This window comes from Anticarsia gemmatalis, chromosome W, assembly GCF_050436995.1.
Source record: "Anticarsia gemmatalis isolate Benzon Research Colony breed Stoneville strain chromosome W, ilAntGemm2 primary, whole genome shotgun sequence".
In the NCBI taxonomy this organism is placed as follows: domain Eukaryota; kingdom Metazoa; phylum Arthropoda; class Insecta; order Lepidoptera; family Erebidae; genus Anticarsia; species Anticarsia gemmatalis.
The window spans coordinates 3,187,653-3,202,383 of record NC_134775.1 but is presented as its reverse complement, the minus strand read 5'-3'; the positions used below and the strand labels follow the sequence as shown (position 1 = coordinate 3,202,383).

At 36.5% G+C, this 14,731-nt stretch overlaps 1 protein-coding gene across 1 annotated transcript; it reads left to right on the top strand.

The window, feature by feature from the left end:
• Window positions 1–11,369: 11,369 nt before the first annotated feature.
• On the top strand, window positions 11,370–12,284 carry LOC142985821 (uncharacterized). The gene has a single exon (XM_076134063.1). It carries the CDS (start codon window positions 11,370–11,372, stop codon window positions 12,282–12,284), a length of 915 nt encoding a protein of 304 aa, XP_075990178.1.
• Window positions 12,285–14,731: the final 2,447 nt, after the last annotated feature.

Below are 14,731 nucleotides of genomic sequence, written 5' to 3'. Positions count from 1 at the left end.
AGATTAGTAATATCAAACGAATTGTTAATTAAGTGGTTCTTTTTTTTTAAACCACCCAGTAGGAGGACCCCGCGAAGCCGTGCTCCGGCGACATCTTGACATCATCAAGTGAATAGAGCTAAAAGTAAAGTACGGTACGAAATAAAAGAATTGTTCGGTCTTTTACCATTGAGAGTTGGTATATCTTAGGTTTTACCGGAAAATCTTAGGATTTACCATAGTTTGGACTTTTACAGTAACATATCGCCGGTAACTATTAAGAATGTTGGAAGTGCAAAATGGTTATTTTACAGGACGAGCAATCAAATACATTTTTGATCATAAAATAGTTTATTTTTCACATTAAGATATTCAATTTGGCAAAAGTGAATATTAATGAAATATGAAACAAATAGTAATGAAATAATCAAATAATATTAAAAAATGTAGGAAAAAAGTCACATGCAACATTGTTAATTGAAAACAAAAAAGAGAAATTGTAGGAAGTGCTACTACCGACTATATTAATCGGGGAGAATTTTGGTTTTTCAGTTGGATTTGGCACTTACTACGTTTTTCATTGGACTTAACTTAGTCGTCTTATGTAGGTTATTATCTCACCTCGAGTAAAATGAATAAAAAATAATATAAAATATTAAATAGTTACAATAAAATGCAGATTTACTGCTTTCCTTATAATAATTATAGAAATGCAAGTATCTATAGTTAGTAGGTAGTTATGCATCATATTGCATAATTAAAATAACTTAACATAACTTATTCTATAGGAACATTGGTAAAGATATGTTTAATAATTAGATAACTACCTAATTATAAATAGGAATATATGCATGACATGCGTTTTCTTAAATCAGCATTTTTTAAAATGGTAACTCTTAAAGTAAATTGTACTTTTCTTATCTTCGTTTTAAGTCTTAAGAGCTCTCATTGCAATATTAATATAATAAACAATCAAAAACTTAAATAAAGAACTTTTAAAGCTCAAATAAAGGATTTACTTATACACTAATACATCGCAACAGCTTAATCACTATCAGTCTCAGTCTCTTGAATTTGAGGAATAATACCACTATTGCACATATCATTTAAATCTTTATATTTATCGAAAGGAATGAGAAGAGGTCCATCGTAGGCTTTCTTTACATCAAAATATTCTTTTTGTAATCTTTGAGCATTTCGCCTGCCACTTCGCAAAACAATAATAGTTCTCTCTATCTCTTCCAAATCATATTTATATTCAATTCTATCACTCTGTTTATGATCTACTCTCACCTCTCTTACCTGATTCCAACGCACTTTTTCATTACTCACATCTTTCGACCAATTTTTGCCGGATAGTACTGCCTTGAAATCAAATATATCATCAGTTGTAATTTCCTTTACAATGTACGGATTTCCTTCAGATTTAGCCCAACGCACTAAACAATACCACTCATCAGGAACGTAAATTAATTTTCTTTGACTTGCCCTTTCTATAGTTGAGTGCACACTGTCGCGCTCATTCTGCGTATGACCCTTTTCCATGAATCTGTGAGTTATGTTTACATTGAATTGTTTTGCTGCCACTAAATAAAATGCAAAAACAATTCGGTTACGATTCTGACCCCCACAATTGTCCGACCAAAACCTAAAATCTTTTACTCCATTGAAAGCATGTTCTCTTATAAAATGATATAGACAGCTCGAAACCTCGTTAGATCCTCTTTTAGCGATTCCTTCGTGCCACATGTAGCACATGCCAACCTTGTCAGCAAATGTATATGGTAGAATTGCTGCCTCTGTGGCGCGGTCGGTTGTATATGCGACTGCGGTGCGAGAGGTCTCGGGTTCGAATGCTGGGTCGGGCCAAAAAGTCTTTTCTGAGATTTTCTGTTAAGAATTTCTTAGAGATTGCCCGGAGTTAGGAAGTTGAGGTCGAAGACCTCCGTGCCTCGGAGAGCACGTAAAGCCGTCGGTCCTGCGCCTGACCTCTCACTGGTCGTGTCGGTTATCCGTCCCACCAAACTATGAGAGTGATGGAATAGAGAGTGTACCTGTGTATTGTGCACACACTTGGACACTATAAACAAAGTCCTGCACAGATGGCCAGTTTCAATGAAACTGACCGCCGTAGCCGTGTATCGGCTAGGAGGACATTATGGTAGAATTAAGGGTTGGTAACTTCCTTTTATAGTAATAAATGCTCACTTCACCGTGAGGAGTAGTAAGCACTTTTTGAAAGTCAAAGGTGGCTGCTACAACATCGCTATTCTTCTGAGCCTCTTCTTTGTCTAACTTTTTTAGTTTCCTAGCAACCTTCTTATTCATTAAGTGTTCTTCATATATTTTTCTTTCTTCATCTGTAGTATTAGTTTTATTATTAAATGCGTGACAAACATTACACGTATCCTTTTTTGGCTTATATATTGCTATGTTAAAATTGGCATTAACAATATCTCTATATTGTCTTTTAGTTTGCGCTTTTGTCGTGTACTTATCATCATCAAACCAATTTTGATACAAGCCGAACATTTTGGAAACACTGTCAATACCTTCCAGATACAGTTTCTTAGAATCCTGCCTGCAGTAATGTGACTCGACTAAGGGAACACACTTGACGTAATCACATACGCTTCTAATCATTTCATCATTCATCACATTTTTTTTATGTTCATAGCAGTTGCATTGTTTTTATCTGGTAAATAATAAACGGATGTATTTTGTCTATTATGTTTCGTTACTTCCGTAGTTTGACGGCGTTTGGGAATCTTTTTTGTATATTTTAGTACGAAATCCCACTGACGACTGCGATCTCCAAGAGTCCAAAATTTTTCAAAAATATTTGTTCGTTCTTCTTCAGAAATTAGTTCTCTACATTTAAGGCGGCACTTAGAACTGCATGCGTCTTTTATATTCTTAGCCTCTAAAACTTTTCCTGACTTATTGACAAACCTTTGACCTGTATTTTTTAAAGTCTTTCTGCGAACTACTACCCAATTTTTTCTATGGACTAGACGCTTTTTACCTTTATCAGTCTTAAATGTTTTCGTACGCTGACTAGGAGTACTCGGAGTAAAGGGGCTTAAAATGGAAGCAGTTGATGGTGTTGGAACATCGGAGTCAAAGTTGTCATTATTAGGGCTACATTGATGGCAAAATTCATTATGGCACCTATCGTGCTCATTAATTGGAGACGGTATTGGTGTTTGATCCGAACAATGAACAGCACTTTGACTAGTTGAAATACCAACGTTACTAATACCTTGCTCAGGACATTTCAACGTAGGTAGATTCATTAATGCCTACCGACACAAAAGTAACCCTTACTTCAAAAGGCGACAGCAAACTAGAAGGAATCTCGAAAGTGTCCGTTAGAATAAGACTATCACTAATCAAATCTTCGAGCTGAATTAATTCATTATTTTCAAAATTGTCTGGTCAAGGCGAAGAACAATTACCTGAAAAAAAACCAAATTAAATGAATTAGTATTCAACAGGTACATCCTATAAATGTTCACACCAAAAACATCATGGAAAAATTTGCTGTTTTTAAGTTAATTTATCAATCACATTCACATTACCAACAAGGCAATACACACACTGCTAGTAATTATAAAGCATTTCCTTTTTTGAGCAAATAATGCATAAGCGACAAATCAAAACACAAAAAAAATATAAAAAACATTTAACAATGTTGAATATGACACTTACTACATAATATCTGTATAAAGTTAAAATCTATTAAGAATGACGAATGTGAAAGATACTACAGTTGAAAAAAACTTTACGCCAGTAAGAACGTTGTAAATGACACTTGCTACACCCGGGGTATAGAAAAGTCCAAACAATATTGTCCGATGTGGTAGTTAATACAGAATCAATACAACGATGTCCCGTCAACAGTGTAGTAAGTGTCATTACCGACTTTGTTAATCAGCATCTACGGATAAAAACTTAAATAACTGTTTAAATCACACAAATCACTTGAAAAAAATGATAAATATTATACACTCAGCGGCAGAAAAAGTGGCCCAAGCGCTTATCGTGAATTTGTAAACAAATTAAGTTATATATTATATGAAAGATATATTGTTGTAAGTAGTTGCGAAGTGATCTGTTTAGTGTTATGAAGTGTTTAATTTGAGATTAATTTAAGTGACGGATGACTTTTTCTAACAATGTGTGTTAGAACTGAATTCAGTGTTGATTCGAGAGGTCAGTTGAATTCTGTATTTTGAAATATTGCTGCACGGAAACGATTTTTTTTGTGATTTTTATTGATTATTGGTCTATTTAGATTTCAGAAAAGATTTGAAGATGCCACTTACTGCTGACCAAGTGGCTTAGGTTGTCTTGTTGTCCGCTCAGGGCCATTACCATTGAGAGGTGGCTGCATTTTTCAATGTATCGCGTACCACTTTAAGGTCTGCGATTAGGAGGTATCGTGAGACTGGTCTCTACACGCGGCGCCCAGGAAGTGGACACGATGTACATCCGCAAGAGATGACCGATTTGTTAACCTCGAGATGCTGAGAAACCGCTTTCTGACAGCGTTTGAGATTCACTAGAGGCTTCAAGCGGCACGTGGAGTCATTCTTAGTGAAAGGAACATAAGGCGAAGGATAAGAGAACGTGATTTACGGGCAGGAAGACCAGCCCGAGTACCAGAACTCGAGAGACACCATTGAGTTGCGCGTTTATGATTTGCTCGGAAACATGTGAATTGGTCCATCGACCAATGGAGTTAGTTCTTGTTAACCGACGAGTGCTGAGTAGCTTTAAGAGCACCAAATGCTATAGAGAGAGTGTACAGACGCCATTAAGAACGGTTTCTTCCCAACACAACACGTCATTCGGTCAGTTACAAAGGTGGGTCTGTTATGGTGTGGGGAGGTGTATGTTTAGAGTAGGGTTTCTCGTTTTTCGACTGTTTTTTGTTCCCGGATACCGAGACTTCTCGAGCCCTATTTCCCGGGAATTCGAGAATTCGATAAAACTTATTAATAACATATGGAAAAGTTTAAAAAAATGATTAAATCACATTTCCGCAAAACAACAATTGGTGAATGTTAGTGAGTGTTAGTCAAACAGCTCAAAAATTATAATATTGACTGTCTATCTGCATATAAAATTACTTGTATTGACCGACTGATAGAATGACTGATAACAATTATCGCCCAGTTACAGTAAACTATACAAGTTAGAAACATGAAATTTGGACAACGGGTGCATTTCATGACGTTCACAAGTTAAAGATAAAACAATCACACTCACATAGTTACGATCACAGAGTTAAAAAAAAAATTTGGAGTTTGGTAACTAGAATAATATATAGAAACGAAATTTAATTCGGCAAACTATCAAACATACATTTTTTAAATTAACAATTTAAACATGATTACTTCAATACGACACCGGGTAAATTAAAATAATCGAATTATCAAAAGTCGTAGTACAAAAATTGATGTGTTTGAGGTATACTACCTGAGGTTTTTTGGGCAGTAGATTATTCAGATCCACTCAGTATACCAGTCGAAATGTTTTATTAAAATACTAATTGTCTTAGTTGTTGAGGAAGATATCATTTTAGTAATAATAAAACCAGGAATCAGCTCGAAACTACTAATTTCGTGGCGTTTTTTATATTTCTCGACTTCCCGGGTACTCGAGCAATTTTTTCCCGTCTCGACTCAGACCAAATTTCCCGGGAATTCCCGGATCGAGACTTCTCGATGAGAAACCCTAGTTTGGAGGCACGTATGGAGCTTGTCATCGTAGATCAGCGCCTAACAGCAGCCGGGTACATTGAAGAAATCCTCCAAGACCATGTTGTAGAGTTGCCACGAATAGTGAATTGGCCGAATACCGAATACCGAATATTCGGCAATGCGGTCGGCCGAAGCGCCGAATATTCGGCACGAAATTCATGCTTGTCGGAGGCGCGTTAGCTGGATTAAGACAAGTCGCAACCTGCTTTCCTCGTTGCGTAGGCGCGGCAGGCGACGAGGGGTGGAGCGAGGTGCAAATAAACACAACATATCGTAGGCGAGTATTGTTTCAATTGCGAGTAAATCACGTCACGGAACGCTTTGTCAGTGTAAAAATAATACATAAAATAAAACTTAATTACTATTTTGCTAAGAGACTAGCTTGCTAGGAGCTAAGAAGGCCGACCCTTACAAGTGGTGGTTCGCAAACGAAAAACAATACCCAAACCTTTCGAAATTTGCTAAAGTGTATCTTTCTTCTCCTGGAAGTAGCGTGTATAGTCAAAGGTTATTTTCTGAGGCTGGTATCATTTACGATGAAAAGCGTAATCGTTTGCCACCAAGAAATGCTGAAATGCTTGTTTTTATTCATCATAACTTACCATTGGTTAATTTTAATTACTAAAGTGTTGTAATTTTGGAAATAAATACATAATTGTGAGTAATATGCTTGTCTTTTTTACATGGTTTGGTATTCGGTATTCGGCCGAATAGTACCTATTATTCGGCCGAATACCGAATAGCAAAAAAAGTGGCCGAATGGGCCGAATAACGAATAGTTGCCGAATATTCGTGACATCTCTACCATGTTGTACTAGAGATGAGGCGTATTTATGGTCACAGATAAAAGTAACAGATATTTAAAAATAACAAATAACAATTGTTACCACCCATCCAAAATAACAGCTAACTCAAGAAACAGTCTTAATACGCTGTGACACACGAAATATCCATACTACCAACCACATAGGTACTCTAGCAGTCACAGTTACTACGAAAAAGAACAAGGACAAACAGATATCAGATCGTAAAGGAGATCATCCAGGCTCCATACATTTTTGGGCCTTTTTCAAAGTGCCGGCCAACAAAAAAAAGTGGCATGTATCGATAGAGCTAGATACGTATGCTTACGACCTTAAATCAACTTCAGAGTGGTCGCTTCACAATCAAAATTGCTTTAGATAGTTAATTCTAGCAAAATCAATCATTATTTATGTTTCACAGCACTTTCAGAAATGAATAAATGTTTGAATATTATGAATCTTCAAACCTGAATAAATCGGTTCAAAGCGATCCTACCGGTTTCGTGCCATACTAACTATTGCTTCAAATGGCTAGCTCTATCGATACATGCCACTATTTTTTGTTGGCCGGCACTTTGAAAAAAGGCCCAAAATGGATGATCTCCTTTGTAGTTAGGTAGAGGTATTTTGTCATTGCCTGTTACATACTGTTATTGCTCACTCGCTCTTACTAATCAGCTTACACCTAGCCAGAATGAGAACCTCCTAGTATTTATTATTCTAATAAGTGTAAAGATTTACAACTGCAGGGCGTTTACATAGAAAATTACTCGTCTACAATATGGTTGCGTAATAACGAATACGTTTAGATACACATCATACATAATTCACAAATTTGTATTAATATAAATATTAATTTAGTAAATAATTGTAAGTAACGATTATTTAATAGTTTCTTAGTAGTTTATGTGACAATAAATATCTGAGAAGTATGTAATAAAATACAAATAATGTACAAATTAAATTTGATTGATTTTAATTGTAATTATAATTCGAAAAATCTTTTATATTTTTTAACAAGGTATCAAAATGCACTTTTATGGAGCTACCAACATACTTATACTAAACTCCGTTCTTAATGAAAGGTACTTCCAACACCATAACAAAATGATTTAAAATAATACCTACTTAATACCTTATTATTTATAATTAATTATTTCCTCATTTTACTGAAGTAGTTAGATTTATTTAAAAGTTTATAATAAATACCTATTCGAGATTGCTTTCATAAGAAACCACTTATTTATCATTGAAACTAAACTTTACGTATTTTCAATCTCAGTTTAGATACACGTCATTTTTCTTTTAGATGAAATTGGAAATTTAAATATGTAAATTCGAAAAAGTATGTAATACTTCATATGTTTATGCATATAACTATAACATGGATCCATGATTATATATCGTCGCTTCATTCTTCAGATATAATTTTTTACCAGGTAGTCCCTTTATTTTACAGGCAACATCGCACGATTTTAGAGACAAGTTTTTTTTTTTTTTTTTTACTATACCCACACTACTTGTTTCGTACGCATCAACTCTGTGACATTTCTTCATTCCTTTTTTGTGCGAGGCAACGAGCGCACGCGCCTAATAAAAATGCCGAAACGTAGTGCACAGGAAAAACTGGAGAGATATAAGAAGAAAAAGAAATGAATAAACAGAATTGTCGCCGTCGAATACGACGGCCGTTTGATTCTTCCGAAGATGAAATTATTGCAGGTTAGTTACACATTTTATTACTAAGTGTTAAAAGTGTACTATTACGTAACTGAATATAAATCGGGATTGACTGCGAGTCAATTGCGATAACATAATTAGCTACGAGCTAATTGTGGGTCATGGTATCATGACGATTTATGTAGTAAATACGTGCAATATCGAATAGATATAAGTACACGCTTACTACAAAGTTTTGCCCGTGAGACGAGCACTAACGCGAAATATGCTACATAATTACCGCCCAATTCGACTGCTCAAGTTTCGTATTTTTACACTTGTAGATACGAACGGAGACGAGCTTCATATACCTGAGGATCCAAACGTTCTGTGTGAAGAAGAGCAGCCAGTGCCATCCCCAACACCGCAGGATGTACCAGACCCCGCGCAGGACACCGTGATTACCCCGTCAACGGATACACTATCAGAATTATCCATAGATCCTGAACTTCTGTCTGCATTAGGAGCGTCTACGTCAGGCACCCCTGACTTTGGAGAAAATGTCCACGAGAGCTTGGCTAGCTTATGGACCCCCTTATTGAAGAAGGGGTTGTCTAAAGAGAACAAAGAGATGCTCTTAAAAGAGCACCTTATACCTGCCAACTGTAGATTATTGCAAGCCCCGAAGCTCAATGCAGAGATTTCAGCGGCCGTGTCAGACGTAGTCAGAGGACGGGACAAAAAATTAGCCGCTTTCCAACAACAGTTGGGAAATAGCACCGCTGCAATAAACAAGGCAATGGACACCTTGCTGAAATCTGACAATAAAGCCCTGGCTTTGAAGCAACTAAGTGACGGTTGTCGCTTAATTTCCGACCTGCATTACTGTCTGACTAATCACTCCAAGTCTTGAAAAGAATTTCCTTCACGTAATTCAGGACTCGGAACGTGATGATACCTTATACGGTAATACACTCTCAGAAAAAATAAAAGCTAGTAAAGCCATCGAAAAACAAGGAACCCAAATTAGAAAACCGTTAACAAATCAGAAAAATAATATTCCACAATCGCTGCCTGTCCATCCTGTCCCTCAGGGAAACTGGACGGGACCTCCTCGCTACCCGTCAAACAGAGGGGGGCGGGGAGGTCAGAGAAGACCAACAGTGACGTCGCGTCGGTCCTATCCAGCGCAACAACATGCGAAGAACTCGAATGCATCGCGGACACGTCCACAACAACAAAAATAACTGAGGTACATGCAGGCAGAATAAGATTTTTTCTCAATAATTGGTTTCACATGACCAAGAACACCGTTGCGTTATCTTGGATTGAACACGGCCTTACTATTCCGTTATGTACTCGAGTAGTTCAGCCAATCATACCATCTTCCATCTCGACCTATAACGAAGCTCAAGATATGCAGATTGCTATAAACAAATTACTAAAATTAGGAGCTGTAGCACGTTGTCTTCCGTCTCATGACCAATATATATCCAAAATTTTCTTAGCACCTAAACCTAACGGAGGTAAACGATTTATTCTAAACCTAAAATCGTTAAATAAATTCATTACAAAAACCCATTTTAAAATGGAGGACCATAGAACAGCTGCTAAATTAATTCCGCAAGACGGTTTTTTAGCAACAATTGATCTCAAGGAAGCATATTTATTGATTCCTATGTCTACAGCCGATCGGAAATACTTACGATTTAACTTTCAAGCTCCTAACTCTAGTAAATTGTGTACATACGAGTTCACCGCCATGCCATACGGTCTATCGGTAGCACCAAGAGTGTTCACCAAGATCATGAAAGAAGTAATAACCTATCTTCGAAAGCGAGGACATAAATCAGTTATATATTTAGATGATATACTATGCATAGGAAATAATTACGACGAATGCCTTTATAATGTACGCGAAACTATAAACTTATTAAAATGGTTAGGTTTTGTAATTAACTATGAAAAAAGTTCATTGAAACCAACTCAAAAATGTAAATTTTTAGGATTCATATACAATTCTCACGACATGTCGTTGTCGCTACCCGACGATAAACGTAATAACATTAATCAGTTGGTTGGAAACTTCTCAAAATTATCAAAATGTACAATTCGAGAATTTGCTCAATTAATAGGCATTCTAGTCGCAGCGTGCCCAGCAGTGCGGTATGGTTTCCTTTATACAAAATTATTAGAACGCCAGAAATTTCTAGCATTACAACAACACAATAATTATGAACATAAGATGATTATACATAAATCAGTTCAAGAAGACCTTAATTGGTGGCGTAATCATATTTTTTCTACTATGTGTCCTATCAGAACCCAGAACTATAAAAAAGAAATATATTCAGACGCCTCAAGAACCGGTTGGGGTGCCGTCTGTGATAAGGTTAAAACGCACGGAAGTTGGAAAACAATTGAAAAAATACACCATATTAATTATTTAGAACTTTTAGCAGTATTTTTAGGATTAAAAAGCTTTGCTAGCAATGACAGTAATTGTGCAATTTTGCTAAGGGTAGACAACACCACAGCAATAAGTTACATAAACCGCCAAGGTGGCATACAGTTCCCGCACCTTAACGATCTAACAAGACAGATTTGGCAATGGTGCGAGAAGCGTAACATTTGGCTATTCGCATCTTACGTGAATACTAAGGATAATTATGCTGATGAAGAGTCTAGAAAGGTTAACCCTGACACAGAGTGGGCTCTATCAGAGCATGCCTTCAAAATTATTAAAAGACATTTCGGTCGACCAGACATTGATCTCTTCGCTTCCCGTGACAATGCCAAATGTGATTTGTTTGTTTCTTGGAAACAGGAACCAGATGCGTATGCCATAGACGCTTTTACCTTCGATTGGCAATACAAATACTTCTACGCATTCCCACCCTTTTCTTTAATTCTAAAATGTTTACGTAAAATTATTGACGATGGCGCCAAGGGCATTTTGGTCTTTCCCAATTGGCCTTCACAGCCCACTGCTTCAAAGTATACTTGACTCTGAGGTCCTCTATCTGAACCCGAGTAAATCCCTTCTTCAATCTCATTTCAGGGAACACCATCCCCTGCACAACAAGCTTACCCTGGGTGTCGCGAGGCTTTGCGGATGGCATTCACACAGCGAGGCATCCCACTTGACTCATTAGATCTAATGCTGGCGTCACTCGCTGATAATACCATTAAACAATATAATGTCACACTAAAACTTTGGTGGCAGTTTTGTTACTTACATAAAATTGATATTTTCAAAGGCTGTAAAAGTTCTGCTCTCTCTTTTCTAACAGAACAATTTAATAAGGGCTGCTCGTATGGTTCACTCAATAGTCACCGATCTGCCTTATCGTTGATTCTAGATTTTAATGTAGGTCCTGATAATTCTGTAAAACGATTGCTAAAAGGAGCTTATAAACTCAAACCCAATAAACCTAAATATACTTTTACTTGGGACCCACAATTAGTACTTAATCATGTGTCCCATTGGTATCCGAATCTAGAACTAAGTTTAGAAGAACTTACAAAGAAATTGGTTATTTTATTAGCACTTTGCACAGCCCATAGGGTACAAACACTTTCGTTAATCAAAATAGAGAATATATCCATTACTCCAAATGGTGTTCAAATAGCAATAATAGATATTATTAAAACGTCTGCGCCTGGGCGAGATCAACCAATATTATGCTTGCCTTTTTTTAAGGATAACTTAAATATATGCCCTGCTTCAGTTCTCAAAGATTATATTTTTGTAACAAAAAATATGAGAACAACGAACGCAGGCAACCTCTTATTAACTTATAAGAAACCTCACAGAGCTGCTACAGCTCAATCTTTGAGCCGATGGATTAGGCAAGTGCTATCAGATAGCGGCGTAGATACGACCGTGTTCAGCCCTCATAGCACGAGGCACGCTGCTACATCCGCTGCTCGTGCTGCCGGACTTAGCATTGATACTATAAGAAAGACAGCTGGTTGGACCAGCACGTCTCTAGCCTTCGCTAAATTTTATAACAGACCAGTCTTTAACGATAATGATTTTGCAAACACAATCGTTTCGCCAATAAACAATTAAGTTAAACATTACTGTTGATTGTTACATTTATTATTACAATTTGAATAATAATAAAGTATAATATTTGTTTACGTTTCACCATTAGTGATTAAAAGATGCATCACCCGAACAAAACTTGTTTCTCTGAAAATCTACCTGGTAAAAAATTATATCTGAAGAATGAAGCGACGATATATAATAGATGATCAAACGAACTTCTTGAAGCGAAGTTCGATCATTATTATATGAGTCGCTTCATTCGAAGATATAACAACCCTCCTCTCCCATAAAAATCACATAACATAATACTGTGTTTTTAAATAACCCCAAAGTTTTGTTCTAAATGAATCTCTGAAAGAATGAAGAAATGTCACAGAGTTGATGCGTACGAAACAAGTAGTGTGGGTATAGTAAAAAAAAAAAAAAAAAAACTTGTCTCTAAAATCGTGCGATGTTGCCTGTAGAATAAAGGGACTACCTGGTAAAAAATTATATCTTCGAATGAAGCGACTCATATAATAATGATCGAACTTCGCTTCAAGAAGTTCGTTTGATCATCTATTATATTTGTATAATAATAGGATAAATACGTCAAGGTTAAAAGCAACGAAAAAAATATTTTTATTAAATTATTTTATTTCCATAAATCAAACGAAGTGAGTCTATTACGTGTATCCAAACGTATATCGGATGATGCGATGTGATTGGCGTTCCTATTTTACTACTACCGTTGTACTCTATTGCAATAAATATAAAGGTGAATATTGAAATAATAAAGATATTGTTTACATTTTAAAATAATTTCGTTTCTTATGCTCTTCAAAGAGCGGGAAGAACACAAAAGTTGTTTTCGTTATTTCGTAGGTAATCGGCATTTCACCTCAGTAAATAATTTGTATAAAGTTTTGATCGTTTCGTAATTAGTTTATGTCGCCAGTTTGATAAACAGTAGTAAGTCTGATATGAATGGTTAAATAAATTAATCGCAAACTGACAGTCCTAACCTGAATTAAAGTATGAAGGAAAGTTTTCAGTTATGAATGTAAATGACTGATAACAATGAATAACAATAATTACAATTAGATATCTTATCATATTGCGAATTTTTAGAATATCAGATTCCAAGCACTTTAAAATAACAGTTGTTATATAATAACAGGTATTTGAAACTGTTATTTTTACTTAACAGTAACAGGAGTAACAGGTATCACAAAAGACCTGTTATAACGCATCTCTATGTTGTACCACTAAGGCGCTTAACACACTGCCCCGCACCACGCAGCGTAGCGCGTGAATGCGTGTTCGAACGTTGCTTGTAAGTATCTCCGTTTGTATGGAAAACACGCACAGTCTAACACACAGAAAATGCATCCACGCGCGTTCATGCGGATCACGCGCATACATGCGGAGAAACATGCACCCCCGCACGTAGGTGCGAGGCGAGACGCAAGGTATGGCACACCGAATCCCGCAGTGCCGCGCGTGATTTTTATCAAGACTATCGTGATGCTCAGTACTGCACGACCACCACAGAGAACGGCGAATAAATGAGAACCGCCGTGCGTGAATCTACAAAACACACCTACGCGCGTGAGTGCGCAAAAAACCCGCACGATGATGCAGATCTGCACTCCCGCAGGAACGCGCGTAGGTGCGTCGACACGCAATATGCAGCATGATGCGGGGCAGTGTGTTAATCGCCTTATGGATTTCATTGGTCGGGAGGTTAACGCGTTGTGGAATCGTACCTTGCTGATATCGGGATTCGAAAACTGGCTTAGCCTGCTCGCAGTTCAGACATCAGCCCCGTAGAACATGTCTGGCACATGCTAAAAACAGTGTACGTGCACTGCCCAACCCACCAGAATCACTTGGTGAGCTAAGAACCGCTCTAGTCAGAGTGTGAGATAAAATTCTTCAAGAAGTAATTAAAACATCCTCCAAAGCATGCCAGAACGTATGCAGGTCACCATAAATGCTAGAGAAGTTAACACGCGGTATAAACTTTATTTTTTCTTTGGTGTAGAATTAGTTTTTTGCGAAAACTTTTAATAAACGATTACGAAAAAACCTGTATTTTTTTATTTTTCCCATTTTTGATAAAAAATTACGACTATTTAGTGTAAATTGTAACTAAACTTGTGTATAAACTGTTTAACTAATAGTTATAGCCAAAATAATAACCATGTATTGTTATGATAAAAAGTTTTATCGTAGTTTTACTTTGGGCCACTTTTTCTGCCGCTGAGTGTATTAATAAAATCGAAACACGTATTTGTTAACTCCTAAACTTAAATTTAAACTTACCATTGTTGTTAATAACAACTTCAGTGTTTGTTTCAATTCCTTTATTTTTTTCCGTAGATGGTGATAGTTCCGGTACGGGTTTCAAAACTTTATTTAATATCTTCTTAGCTCTACTACTTGCCATTTTAATAATGTTTTTTTAACTTAATCGTGTTTAGAAA

What these genes read in the sequence shown, in the direction of transcription:
- LOC142985821 (XM_076134063.1), top strand. Translation starts at nt 11,370, where the DNA reads ATGCTGGCGTCACTCGCTGATAATACCATTAAACAATATAATGTCACA.